Consider the following 15,742-nt stretch of genomic DNA (forward strand, 5'->3'; position numbering starts at 1 on the left):
ATTATCCATGGATATCCATACCCTACCCGAAACCCCTTTTTTTTTTTTATGCAAATCATTTTAACTTAAAAACTAACCAATAGCTTTATCTTAAAAAAATAAAAAACTAATCAATAAAAAATTAAAAAAATTTTATTGATTAGTTTGTATCTACTTTTTTTTTTTTTAGAGAGATATAGTTTCTTCCACCCTGCTCTTCTCCATTTTCTCAGTGCCATTTCATGCACTATGAACTCTAAATGAAGATTCCAACACAATGTCCATAGATAGAGCAGAGACAATACATGATATCATGAAATTCAAGCACATTAATTATTCTTTTGCAAGCCCCTTGCACAAGATAAAATTAGAGTGCATAGATATTGAACTATCCTCTGGCTCTATGCCAAAGCCAAACAAAACATGGAAGGGAAATAGATGCACATGAATGTCACTCATCATCATTTGATAAGCCACAGTAGATCAGACATTTGAAGCACCCGAGTCAATGAGACAATAATCAAAATTATTGGTTGCACAATGCACAATTTTTAATCTTCGCATGGAGCAGCCCAAAATTAGTTGTACAACATTAATGAATTTCAAGTAGTATAATTTATTCAGCAATCTAACAACTCTAATTAGCTAAGTTGTATTATACTTTTAGCAACATATAAAAGTATAATTTTATCATTCAACTCAGTGAGGATACATCAGAGAACATCTTATCATTCATCTTTAATATAGAGTAGAGACCATCTTAGCAATCTACAAAAAATACAATATAGATCAGCTCAGTAATATAATTCAGTCAGCATTCTAACAAATTTGATGAAACATTGCAACCCAAACCCATGACAGATCCTACATTCCTATATTCTGTTTATCATTAGACAAGAATCCTCAAATTACACCATTCACACACAATCGCAGCACAAGTGACCTTCAACTGAAGCATTAATCTGATATGCCAATTTGGTATAGGTAATACTCTGTAACACATTGATACCAATGGAAATCATTTTACATACTGGTCAAGGGCATTTAGTGATATAAAAGAACAAAAACCAAATCTAACACATACCCAGTTGATAAAATTCAATCAAAAACCAAATTCAATACAACAATCCCAACAGAACCCATTTTCTAAAACCAAAAACGTATAATTGTTCATTAAATACTCCTAAAATCTAACAAAGACCCAGGAAAAAATATTTGTGCAAAATAATAAATAAAACGAAGAAATTGGGCTTGCCTAAAATTATGATTTTGGAATCAGAAACGAAGAAATTGTTCAACTGTTTGTTACGATTTTGGAATCAGAAACCCCGAGGCCTCTGAAGACGCACCCAAACCCACCTTCCCCAATCAACAACGACCTGCTGAATCGATTTTGGTCACCGATTTTAGCTTCGAGACGCTGAACACTCGCAGAGTCGCAGATCGTTGGCTCAGGGACTCGTTGGCTCAGAAACACGGCCGAGTCAGAACAGAGAGAGAGAGAGAGAGTGACGGTGAGGAGAGGAGAGGCAGAGAGAGTGTCTGAGTGTGAGTGAGACTGTGAGAGAGTTTAGGGTTTTTTTTTTTAAAAAAAATATGGGTCGGGTATGGATATTATCCGTACCCTACCCGAATAATTCGGGTAATATCCATACCCTACCCGATTAAGCTTTAACCATCAAAGACCGGGTATTACCTAGAACATTTGGATCGGGTAGGGTTGGATATCCATTACCCAATGGGTATGGCCATCCCTAATCACCTGCGCTATACGTGCCGTTGGGTATCTTATCTCTAACAATCGGCCTCGCAGCGGTCTTTGCCATTGCTCACTACACCCGGCCTCGCAGTGAGGAGGAGAATCCGGAGAGGACAACTGAGCCACAGAACACAAACGGAGGGGTACCGGAGCCTCACGAATTGGGCAGTGTGACTGTGAGGAATGTACCTACTCGGCTTACAAGGCTGCCGGATCCGATCGGGAGTCCTCTTCCGTTGAGGGTGGTGGCGTAATAGTACTGAACTGAAAGGTAATCTCTTGTTCTTTTCTTTAATTTTTTTTTTTATTTAAATGTTTTTTTTGGGTTGGATTAACATAGATCAAAATGGGATCGGGTTGCGTAGTTGATAAATTTGTTGACAAATTACAGAATCTGATTCAGCCTGCGTTTGTATTTGGGTGGACTTCTTGTTGGTTATAGTGGGTATGTATGTTTGTACTTAGCACACGCTCTGTTTTGCTATTTTAGCAAAGGGTATTTGCTGGTTCTGAGAAAGGAAAGAAAAAGGAAAGAGATAAGGAAAACAGTCTAATTTTGAGCTAATAGTTAGTAGTACTTGTTAGTTGATACGGACAATGTCGATATCCTTTTTAGTTTCAGTTGTTTTTTTTTTTGTGCATCTCTGTTAAACCATTCTGTCTGAATGATTTTTGGGGTCCACTATAAAAACACTGGCAATAGAACCCCACAGAGCTTCCCGCAATCAGCTTGTGCTTTCATCTCTCTCTTTTTTTTTCACCTTGCAATTAATCATAACTTAACACCATTTTTTATTTATTGATAACTTAGTCTAACACAATTTCTATAAGCCTAGCTAAGAGTAATTATTATACTAATAGCTTGTTTGGATGGAGGGATAGTAGAGGAGAGTAGAGAGAGGGAGGGTAAGTTAAATTACCTTGTTTTAATGTTTTTTAAGGGAGGAGAGGGAAGAATTTGAAAGGATTTGGAGAGATTCTAACTACTTTTAACTCATCTTTTTTAATTTTTCCAAATTGGAGAGATTTGGAATGAGAGTAGATTATAGAAATGCTTGACCAAATGAATTACTAAATTTTCCCTTACCATATTAACAAAATTACAAACTATGAAAAGACTAATTATTTCTCTCTCCTTTACTTAATTTTCAAAATATCCAAACAAGGTAGATGATAATCATTCCCTTCTACTCTCCTCTCCCTCTAAACTTTCAAACATAGCATAAAAGACTTTATATTGCATTGGATTGTATCTCAAACTAGTAAACACCATTAATGGCAGGAAAACTCCAAGATTAGGAATTCATATATATGTGTGTGTGTGTGTGTATGCACATGCTTGTGTTGACCTTTTGAACTAGAAACAGAAAAGAAAAATTGAGTTAAGAGCTAGCTGGGAATAAAAGCTGGAAGTTCTTTTGCTATTTAACAATAAGGAATCGTATTGAAAACTTGTCATTGGATATCTGTTTGACTTATTCTCCGTTTGGACCTCCATTTTTGTTGATTTCTGGTTTCCTTCTAGTGAATGTTACATGATAAAATGCTCGAACTACATGATAATCAAACATGAACAATTTGGTTCTTTTTGGTTAGTAAAATGCAATCGCATGTCCATTGTAGTTTATTACTCTTGGTATTTGTTTTAGGCACAGGAGATAGAATGTGCAATTGCTTCTAATACTCCATTATTTTGGTTTTGGTTACATAGATGGATGACAAAAAATCAAGAGCAGCAGCGCATGCAGTTTCATCCATCCTTACTTCGGGTGCTTACAGTACTGGATTTTAGTAGTACTATTATATTCTACTATTATGGCCTTATGGGCACGTTTTATGAGATAATGGAGTGTTTTGGATGATTATGTATTAAAATATGGATGGTAGTAGTAATGTGGTAGCAGTTTTCCCTGAACATGCAGTCTACCAAGATGGGAATTGGAATGTTGGAATTTCAGTTGTGTAACTGACAATCCCTAATGTCATTTAAGTTTTTTCCCCGTGTTTATTTAATAATCATGTGTTGTGTCATGTGTGAGTGTTTGAGGCATAGCTGGGATTCTGGGTATCATAAATGAGTTTGTTAATGATAGCAATGGAATTTGAACTGCGTTGTTTATGAGAAGTTATCTCTAATCTATGCCCTTTGTCTCACTGATAGGGTGGCCCCATAGGTATAGGGTTCACCTGTTAGTGAGACAAAGGTCTCATGCCTTGGGCACATACAAAACTTTTGCGCTGTTCATTCCCAACTAGCACAAGCTAGATGAAACACTATTTCAACTTGACTTGCATTCACTAGTTTGTTTCTTTGCTCTTGTTTTCACGTGCCACTATAGATGAAGATGTGTTTAGTTTTATAATTTGCTCCAACATAAACAGGAACAAGCTTGACCGCTTGAGTGCTGATAGCCGAAAAAAAAAAAATAGAAACCCAATAATGGGCTGTTGTGGAGCCCAAACAAATGTTGAGCATTTATTGTTATTACTTATTAGACCAATAAATTTTGGTCTCTTCACTTTTATTTGCCCAAATTAGTTTATGACATTTTAGCTTTTGTCACTTTAATCCCTTTGTTAAAAATAGAGATTATAGTCTTTTCGTTAATTTCGGTTAAATTAACACTACTAACCATCTTAAATGGCATTGCTTCAAACTAATTTTTCACTTTAAAAAGAAACCCTGATTTTCTTTTCTTAAATCGCTACCCGATCTGTCCAATATCACCTATAAATTTTCAGTTTAGTTCCCCCACATTGACGCTGATTCCCTCGTAATCCTTTATCAAGATCCAGGTGGTGGGCTTCAACTTTGAAAAGTTTCAAAATTGGTGGCTATAAAACCCAATTAAGATGCTCTAAACATCAACAACTTAGATCTTTTACGGATAATTGTTGGGTTTTTTTTTTTTTCATTTTCTATTGCTTCTAGAAATTCTATAAAAATCAGTGATGTGGACGACTTTAAGTTTAATTATAAAGGCTTGACGCCCAAGATTCGCAATTGCGCCCCACTATATGGACTCCTTTTTAAAAATTATATATATATATATATATATATATATATATATATATATAAAAAGATAAAATTTCATCTTTTCATTTTCATCTTCTACTCTATGTTACTTTTTATCATTTAACTAAGACATTTATTACACAAAATTACTATTTTGTGTAACCATATTTGAATTCCAAATATTTTATTTAACGATAAGAGATATTACTTGTGAGCAGATTGAAACTCACTTGTATACTATTTGCTTTGTGAGGATTAAGATATCATACTTTGATATAAATGGAAAATTTTGAGAAAGTTTCAACCTCCAAGGTAGACTAGCTATAATTTGTAAATAAAAAATCCATGAGGACCATGACTATTCTTTGTTCATTGTCAACGTCTAAATTTGTACAAGACAAACTTCCAAATAGATGAAAATAAATATTAACTTCCAATAATATATCAATAAAACTAATCCTAATACAAACTAGACTAAGTAATTCTAAACCAAGCTAATTTATTTGTAAAAATAAATAAATATATGTATATATATATATATATATTTATATCATTCTTTATCCAAAACTAATTAAAATAAATTAAACACATGACATTCCTACCCTCCAAAAAATACCATTGTCTCAAGGTCTTTCTTTCTTCTTCCTCTCCTCCTCTGCCACCAAGTACTTCTTTGTGATTTCATAAATGTCGGGCTTATGAATTTGTTTTGCCTTTTCTCAAAATTTTCAAGCTTTTTACTTTGGAACTACGTACATTTAAGAGTTACCTTTCACAAGCAAATGATATAGAGATATAAAGAATTGCACAAACTTGCAATCCTTGCCAATAATTTGTGCTCCCTCAATTGCCCTTGGCATTCCCTAATTTCCTGTTTTGATACCTTGTAGTTTGTACTAATACACAGACTAATGGTCCATTTGAATTGAGGGAGAGGAAGGGAGAGTAAAATAGATTTAGCTTAAAATTAGCTTATTTTTAATCAACTCTACTCTACTCCCCTTCCATCCAAACAGACCATAAGAGACACTATTTCTGTTTCTGAGTATCATGCATTTATGCAAATGTATTTGTAGTAAACCATAATGATTCGATGATTGGAGCAATTTCCAAGTTACAACCCTTCAAACTACAAAGAAAAAGTTGACATATTCAACATAAGAAGTAAAAGAAACCCAAATTTATTTAGGATATCATCATTTTCAACACCTATATCCTCATTCCTTTATTGACCATCTCTAGTGAGTAGTTACTTTTTCCAGTCCTTGATTCTATTTTACCTTCAAGATTCGTGGTCATTGCATAAACTTTTACAAATGGCCCCCATGGTTGAATTGTTTATGAGCTGTTTTATATTTTCTAAATGAATTTAGGTCCAAAAAACTAGTATGTTTAGTACTACTTTTGAAAATCAATAAAGTTATACCTTTTATATTACAAAAAATATATATGACTTGTCTTCCTGCTTTGTTAAGTATCGCTCACGGAGTCCAATGTGGTTTAAAGTAACAGCAGCATCAGCATGAATCTAATCCAACTTTAATCTTTTCTCTCCTCTCATTCTCATTCTCATTCTCATATCTTTACGGCGTGTGAGACACACAGATGTGTGGTCCCAGATAACTAGTCACCAATATATGAAGTATACGTGTCACGTATACATCAACTTGTGGGCCCTACAAAGTTGCAACCAGAATTAGGATATAATGCCAGCACGCACTCTAATATATATATATATTTTTTTAAAAATTATATGGGAATTGAATACCACTGCAGCAATCAGAGCATTCTTATCTAGCATTTTAAAAAATTTAGTATTTACCCTCTCAAAATATATATTTATACTATATAACACACCACTTTACAACATAACTTATATAAAAACTTTTATTTATTATACAATTTCATTTAAATATTGTTTCTTTATTATTTTTCAATAATTTTTTTATTTTTCCTCTCTCCTCTGTCTCTCTCTTTCTCACAGCAGCACCGCCAGCACCACACCACCAACCACCCACTAAAAACTCACCACAACCACCACTAACAAAAAAAGAAAAAGAAAATCACAGCAGAAAGAAACCTCCACATCCACTTCCACCCACAACCACCACATCCACTCACCACCACCAACCACAGCAAAAAAAAAAAATAAAATAAAACCTCCACCGGTGAGGGTGAATTGGAACCCACAGCCTGCAAATCACAACCACCACATCCACTTACCACCACCAACCACAGGAAAAAAATAAATAAAAAAAAAACTCCACCGGTGAGGGTGAATTGGAACCCACAACCTGCAAATCACAATCACCACATCCACTCACTACCACCAACCACAGAACAGAAAAAAAAAAAAAAAAAAAAAAAAAAAAAAAAAAAAAAAAAAAAAAAAAAACCTCCACCGAATAAAAAAATAATTAAAGTTTTATAATTTGGTGAACAGTGCCGTTTCAAATATGAAATGACACTGTTCATCAATTGCAAAAATTATACAATTTGAAAGGTTTGATGGAACAAGCTTTTGGGTTAAAAATGCTAAAAAAATAAGATTTTTAGCATTTGAATTGTTAGCGTCATCTCATTAGCTTTTACTAGTCTTCTAGAATTGATGCCGTTGGATTATTGATGTAGCTAGCGATGGTGTTGATTTCATTTCATTGCATTTCGCAAGAAGTATAAATCTTCTCTTCTCTTCTCTTCTCTTCTTCTTTTTTATTTTTTATAAAAAAAAAAAAAACTTCAATTAAATAAAAAAAATCTCATAATGTATAGGTCTCATATAATAAATTAGATAGTTCTCCATTGGACACTTTTTTTTTTCTTGATATTGATCTTTGGGTATAGGGTTTAGATGAGAAGGGTCATGGGTGGTTGATTTGAAGGGCCAAATTGATGAAATCATTGAGTTCAAAGAGGGGCAACCACCCAATCATACATAATCTGAATCCTTTTTATAAAATTGTTGAGAGTTGAAAAAAACAGGAGAAGCAAAGCAAATAGCCACACTAAAATAAGTGCAGTGACTAAGATAATTTTGTAAACATGTATCCATTGTAATATAATATATGAATGAGCTATAATTTTTTTTGATATTTTAATTCTTAGTAAACATGTATCCATTGTAATATAATATTTCGTTATAGTAAAAACAAAAAGAGTAATTACATGTAAAATCACTCTATAAACAAGTTAGTAATTTCTTGATATTTTAATTCTTAGTCACTATTTGACACAATTAAAAAAAACATATAAATATCATTTGTATCAAAATTTGAAGAAAAACTAACCACATAAATTATATTGATAAAAAAAAAAAAAAAAAGCAAATGTGTTTTTGCTTGAATGTCTTCACTCTATAGTCTATAGTCTATAGTATCTTATTTCTCTATTTGTCTTCAATTTTCTATTGTGATTAAAAATAGAATTTTTTTTTGAAAATAAAATAAACTAAAGGATGAAAATTTTAAAAGTTTTTTTTTTTTTTTTGTTTATTGAGAGGATGGCTAACGTTAGGCTAAACTATTAATATTTGTTTTTAAAACCTATTTGGACTAATTGATTTAGGAAGAAAAAATTAAAAATTTATTATAAAATTAAAAACTATTAAGTTTGGGAACAAAAGAAAGAGACGGCTCAGGTTTGGTGTACGTGCAGGATGCAAGGAGGCATTTGTGATATGACAACAAATTTTAAATATTTATTATTAACAAAATTAAATTTAGAAAGGGTGGTAATTTATCGGATAAGGTTTTTCTTTAGACTAGTTTAGGGAGCAACTCTTTAAACTTCTCTTATATCATTTTACTTGATATAAATTTTAAAAATCTAACAATTGGATTGTATGTTTTTTATGTTCTTATTATACATGTCAAATTTCATTTAAATTGGATGTTATGTACCCTTCGATCAATAAACTTATTTTTTTATGCATAATTTTTTTACCACAAAAACTTGAAATTTAAATATATCATTGATAACGTAGTTATTGATCTTTGATTTTCTTGAATATTTTTAAGCATGGAGGATATAAAATATACAATTATTTTTTAGTAAAAAAATTAACTGTGATTGTCCAATTAATTATTAATACACAATTAGTTGAAAATTGATGACGAACAAAACAAAGTTATCAGACAGTCACCAACAACCACATTCAGCCTTAAAAGAACCATTTCTACCTATCTCAATAAATTAGAACATAAAAAGTACTTCAAGAAATAAATCCTATAATAATAAACTGAAGCTATCAATTTGACAGTTAACTATGATTTCCCATTTAGTTTAAAGTCCTCATCTAAAGACCAACATTAAAAAGGATTACAAACAAAAAATAATTTGATTATAAAAAACAACCAAAAATTAAATATAAACCAGTTATAGATTGTAATTCAATCAAAGTTATGTATAGTCAACTCAAGCAATTGAATTATTGGTTTCTAAAGTCTCATAATATTCATGAAATCCCTCAATATAAAAACCTGACGCATGTGGGATAGGGGGATTACATTCGTAAGATAATAGTTAAATACTCGAAGAAGTCTACATACCCTTTTTTATATTAAAAAAAAAAAAAGGTTATATGGGCTTGTGGTTGACCTGAGTTTGTTTTTATTTGATATGGAGTTATTTTTTAAAAAATGATATTTGAAGAGAGTAAAAAATAACATTTAATTTTTAAATGGAATAGAAATATAGTATTTGAGGTTGATTTATTATTTTTTTTCCAAAAAAAAGTTGATTAACTTGTTTGTAAATAATAAAAAGATAATTTAATAGATGTCTTAAGATAATTATTTAACAAAATTTTTTTGAAAGCTTTTATGGGAAAAAAATTGTAATTGAGTTTTTTAACTAACAAAATTAATTAATTTCTCATTTTTTCACAAAAATATTTCTAAACTAATATCCTTAAGGCACTCTTTAACATTTCCCTTAAATTAACTAGAATAACAAAATTTAAGGTTTTTTTTTATTAGATTAGCTAAAATAGCCTATAGACCTATAATAAACATCCCAAAATTTTCAATTTACTTGTCCTCTTTTTGAATGATACAATAATAAAAGCAAATAAATAAAGCATATTTTTGTTTATGAGCAATATATTATGGACAATTTTCAAATACACTTATAGAGAAGTGCCACCAGCTGAGTATGTGATTTGTAATCTGTTTTCTTTTAAATAAAATTCCTCTTTGCACCGAAAAAAAAAAAAAAAAAACGCATAATAATCATCTATAAATACTTTATTATCGAAAACGTTTGACCCATAGTTGACTTCTTTATGTTTTAGCCTCCACAATCTTACACATTATTATTTTTTAATTAAATTCAAATTTTTCTTAATTTCTTTACTTCCACGAAAAATATCACAGCGTGAAGAATAAGCAGTCGATGTAGGTATTAAGAGTAGGGGAATTTTTATAGTAGTGGAGAGGCCAAAACAATAAAAAGAGTGCAGAGTGGTAAAACTAGTATTTGAGGTTGATTTATTTATTTATGTTTTTTTTTCCAATAAAAAAAGTTGATTCACTTGGTTGTAAATAATAAAAAGAAAAGTTAATTGATGTTTTAAGAATAATTATTTAACAACAAATTTTAGAAAGTGTTTATGGGAAAAAAATGTAACCAATGAAATTAATTATTTTTTCATTTTTTCATAAAATATTTCTAAAAATAATTTTTAAACCAATATCTTTAGGGCATTCTTTAACATTTTCCTTAAATTAACTAGAATAACAAAATTTAAGGTTTTTCAATTAGATTAGCTAATATAGCCTATAGACCAATAATAAACATCCCAAAATTTTCAATGTACTTGTCCTCTTTTCGAATGATATAATAATAAAAGCAAACAAATAAAGCATATTTTTGTTTATGAGCAATATATTATGGACAATATTCTAATACACTTATAGAGAAGTGCCACTAGCTGAACATGTGATTTGTAATTAGTTTTCTTTTAGATAAAATTTCTCTTTGCACCGGAAAAAAAAAAAAAAAAAACATAATCATCATCTGTAAATACTTTATTATCGAAAACGTTTGACCCATTATTGACTTCTTTATGTTTTAACCTCCACAATTTTACACGTTCTTATTTTTTAATTAAATTCAATTTTTTCTTAATTTCTTTACTTCTCACCAGATCACTACCTCTCTCCTTAATGGCAATTAAACTATTAAAGAAGCCAACTATGTTGGCTTAAATAACTTCCAAGAACACCAAAACTCATTCATCAGTGTCAGTTTGTCACAACAAGATGGTCCACTATATCCAAAATTATGTGAAATCCAAGGTGGGGCAATCCACAAATGGACAGAGTGTTTGACAACAGTTCCCATGGCTTTGGTTGGCTGTTCTCTGGGAGAGTCAAAGAGTTTGGCAGGACGTATAAGGTTTCTTCTTTCAACATTAAAAAAAACAATTCTACCCCTCTTCTAGTCTTCTTCCTTACACAAGTGACAGGATTATGTTCTACAATCTACATACATATAATTCTTTGTCTTTTAAAATTTTTACATGTACTCTACAATTTGATCCAAAATCCAGAGGAAAGTTAAATAACATTCAGTACAATTAGAAATTTGGGAATCTAGGTTGCTTAATTCTATGATTTTGTAATTACTTTTTTTTTTCTTCTTCATAGAAACAATGATTTCTCTTCTTGGAGCCGTGTTTTGTGTTTCTTAACCCATCTCTTAACAAATTCTATAAACCCTCAGATTCATTTACCAAAAAAACTACTTCCTAGATCAAACAACACAAAAACACGTTGAGGCACACCAAAATATAACCAATCAACTGTCTTTGGATGTATTCAATTTGTTCTCATTAATGAGATCTTTTATATAAAGTTTTTTTTTTAAAAATCCAGCTCAGTAATAACATCCCGGTCGTAAATTTTGCTTTTAGAAATCACATAACATTCTGTTTTAACACCACTTTTATGGAAAATAAAAAAAACTATCAAAATATTAAATTTTTTTTCTTTTCCTATAAAAATTTTCTTTAAATGGATTGTTAGCCATTGCCCTAAGGGTATTCATTAGAATTTCCCTTTCTTATATATGTTGTTGGTTTTGGTTTTTTCTAGAGTACTTCATATGCCACCCTTCTAATGTTGAAATTTGATCATTTTTCTTTATTCTTGCCAACTTGGGATCATTGATCATTTGTTCAATTGTAATATACTTAGTTTGTCTTTAGTGTAATATTTGAGTGGATTCATGTTACAAAATAATTTTTTCATTCCCATTTTGGAACATGCACATTATATGTTTGACAAAATATCTCACCCTTGTATCGATTTAAATTAACTTCATGGTTTGTGCCCAATATTGGTAAGTTTTTTTTGTTTTATTTTATTTTTTTACGCCTTTTGGTTTGAGACTTTGAGTAGGCTTTGATGGTCTCATTTTTTCTATTGTGCATTTTGGCATACCATCATTGGCAATTTAGTACATTAAAACTTCGCATAATCAAAACCCAATTTGCAACATTACAATATTTAATAGTCTTCCTAAATAGAAATATGTTATAATTAATTTCAATAGATGTGTATAACTAATTAAATACAAGTTTAAATTTGCAATGATTGAGATCATCTATATAGCATAATCAACAACTTCTGTAATTAAAGTATGATACTGCAATTGTGTGGCCACTAGCAGGAAGAAACAATTACGTTAACCCAATTTTGAAAACTTGACATTTTGGCTAGGTGGTAGGGAACATCAACTTAGTGCTTTTCGTGATCCCTAAAAACCAAGGCTTTAAAATATAAAACTGATATGCAACACCATTAAAATATTTTATAATTATATTTCCTTACATCTTGACAATATATTCAATATTAAAAAAATAATAATAACCTTTTTTTTTTTTTTTTTTAGATTAAGCGGTATGAGATAGTTTTCTAATTTAGAAATCTTTACTTTAATCCGCTTGGATGAGATAAGTATGAGCGGTATGAGCTAAAAAATGCTGCAGAGAAGCCCAGTCTTCCACGAAAAAGATCACAGCGGGAAGAATAAGCAGTGGGTGTAGCCACTAGTAGTCACTACAACCTCACTAGCTAGGTATTACTAGTAGGGGTATTTTAGGCTTTTTATAGTAGTGCAGAATGCAGAGTTGTCAAACTAGTAAAGCCTGTAAAGGTCGGTGCCAAGTCTGTAATGGCAAACTGCTTTCTTCTCGTTCTTATCTCACCAAACCAAGTATCAAACAGTGGTGCTCCAAGCAACTATAAAAAAAGCCTGCCTTTACATGGCAATTTCATTTTCAAAGCAAACTTCAAATACCTCTACCCTCGAAATCCAAATATACTTTCGCCACCATAGATGTCATGTTTTTCATATTGATCACGTTGTTAACCATCGCACCACCAACCCCACCGCTGCCTCCGCCACCACCAATCACTCATTTCTGGCCAGATCCAACCGTCTCTCCACCAGCCTTACCCCCTATTCCCCCTCCTCTCACTTCGCCTACACCACCACCGCCGCCGCCGCCGCCGCTAAAGTTTCCTCCATTCCCACCTTTCCACCCATCGCCCCCACCACCACCACGCCAACCTCTGCAACCACCAGACACCACACCACCACCACCACCAAGTCGACCACCACTCGTGCCGCTCGCGTTGTTGGGTATCTTAACTCTAACAGGCGGCCTCTTAGTCGTCTATGCCATTGCTCGCTACAACCGGCCTCGTAGCGAGGAGGAGAATCCGGAGAGGTTATCTCAGCCGGATGACTCAAACGGAAGGGTACTGGAGCCTTACGAATTGAGCGATGTGACTGTGAGGCCTGAACCTAATTGGGTTGTAGACCTGCCGGAGCCGATCAAGAGTCCTGCTCCTGCGTTGAGGGTGTAGGTGTATAAGTAGTGAAAGGTAATTTCTTTTTCTTTCTTTACATGTTTGTTTGGTTTGGATTAAAGATTTATCAAAATGTAATGGATTGTGTAGTTTACAATTTAGAGATTCTGATTGAGGTTCTATTTTGGTGTGTGTGAACTTACTTTTTCCCATTGGTTTGGATCTTGTTTTCCCAGTTTTTAACATTTTGTCTGATCTGATTATTTGGGTGTTTGAGTTTCTGTAATGGGTTTTTTTTTTGTTATTTAACATGGGTATTTGCGGTTCTGTACAAGGTCTTTTTTTTTTTCATGCGTGCTAGTTGTTTAACTGTTTCTTATCTCTGTTCTGTATTGGTTTGTTATTGCATTGGTAAGGTTCATGGTTTGTTCTTGAGGTTAGGAGCTAACATGGGGTATTTGCGGTTCTGTACAAGGTCTTTTTTTTTTTCATGCGTGCTAGTTGTTTAACTGTTTCTTATCTCTGTTCTGTATTGGTTTGTTATTGTATTGCTAAGTTGCCCTTGTATATCTATTTGACTTAATTCTCTGTTTGGAGCTCCATTTTATTGATTTATTTCATTTCTAATGGATGTTACATGATAAAATGCTTGAACTAATTTTTTTTTTTAATTGGTAAATACGAATTTATATTAAGCTAAGAAAGCAGAACAAGGTGAGAGCAAGTCATCGCTGAATTATCCATTACAAAACACCCCAAAACAGAGCTGGGGGCGAGGGAAAAACTACAAATGCTTGGACTAAATGATAATCAAACATCAGCAATTTGGTTCTTTTTGTTTGTGAAATGCAATAATCACATGTCCACTGTAGTCTACTATGCTTGGTATTTGATTCAGGCACAAGAGAATGTGGTATTGATTCTAATACTCTATTGTTTTGGTTTTGTTATGCAGATGGATTATCAAAACTTCAGAGCCGCCACACAGTTTCATCCATCCTTACTTGGGGGGCTATGCTATTGGATGGTAGTAGTTTTATATAATATTATGTGCTTGTATTATGGAACAATGTTAAGCGTTTTGGATGACTGAGTATTAGTACTTTGATGAGAATTTCAGTTATGTAGACCGACAATCCCTCTAATGTCATTTAAGTTTTTTCCCCCTTTGTTGTTTATTTAATAATCGTGTCTTGTGTGAGTGTTTGAGGCATAGCTGGGAATCATAAATGGGTTTGTCAATGATAGTTGTTGGATTTGAACTGTGTTCTTTTTCCCAGCTAGCTCAAGCTAGATGAAATCCTGTTTCTCAACTTGATTTGCATTCACTAGTATCTTTCTTTGCTTGTGTCTTAGCGTGCCACCATAGATGTAGGATGTAACAAGCTTGAGTGCTGGTCGCTGCAATGTATGAGTTGCCTTGTTCAATATTTCATATACTTTTGAGTATTCCTAGCATACTTTGCAGTGACACGTCCGTGTACATTTGCATCTTATGCGCAGTTACTACAAAATTCCAATGTTATTAACCATCAAAAACAACAATGGGCTGTTGACCTGTTGTAGAGCGCAAACAAATGTTGAGTATTCATTGTTGTTGGGCTAATATATTGTCCCAAGCTCAGCTAGTAAATATCGGTAATGTATATTCTAAAAACAAGCTAAAATCTAATTTAGTACCTTCACTTTTATTCCAGTTGTCAAATTAGTCTATGAGATTTAGTTTTTGTCAATTTAATCCCTTTGTTAATTTTGGTTAATTTAGTACGATTTACTTTTTAACCCCCTTAAATGGCATTTTTAAAAACTAATTTTTCACTTAAAAAAATCACAAAACAAACATTTTTTTTTTCACTTAAACAAGAAACCTGGCTTTCGTCGCTTGAATTGTTGACCGGACTGTTCAATATGTAAATATCAGCTATAAATTATAGTGCCCCCCACACAGAGTGATTTAATCCATTATCAAGATCAAGTTGGTGGGCTTCAACTTATGATGGATTCCAAATTTGTGGCAAAAACAGTGACGTGGACAACTTTAAGTTCAATTAAAGAACCCAAATTGAAGTTTCCTTTCAGGACTTGACGCCTAAGATTGCCAATGGCACCCAGCTACCCAGTATATATTGAACAAAACTAAGCAACGCTGGTACTCACATGTTTTTTGGTTGT

General features: G+C 32.3%; 1 protein-coding gene across 1 annotated transcript; it reads left to right on the plus strand.

Moving 5' to 3' along the window:
• The first annotated feature begins 12,732 nt into the window (after window positions 1-12,732).
• On the plus strand, window positions 12,733-14,731 carry LOC142614994 (uncharacterized). The gene is made up of 2 exons (XM_075787637.1): window positions 12,733-13,645; window positions 14,526-14,731. Exon 1 carries the CDS (start codon window positions 13,100-13,102, stop codon window positions 13,625-13,627), a length of 528 nt encoding a protein of 175 aa, XP_075643752.1. The 5' UTR covers window positions 12,733-13,099; the 3' UTR covers window positions 13,628-13,645; window positions 14,526-14,731.
• The last annotated feature ends 1,011 nt before the right edge of the window (window positions 14,732-15,742 follow it).

The sequence above is a fragment of the Castanea sativa genome, chromosome 11 (assembly GCF_040712315.1).
Source record: "Castanea sativa cultivar Marrone di Chiusa Pesio chromosome 11, ASM4071231v1".
Classification (NCBI taxonomy): Eukaryota; Viridiplantae; Streptophyta; class Magnoliopsida; order Fagales; family Fagaceae; genus Castanea; species Castanea sativa.

Bases quoted from the DNA above. Each gene is read 5' to 3' on its own strand.
- LOC142614994 (XM_075787637.1), top strand. From the start codon at position 13,100: ATGTTTTTCATATTGATCACGTTGTTAACCATCGCACCACCAACCCCA.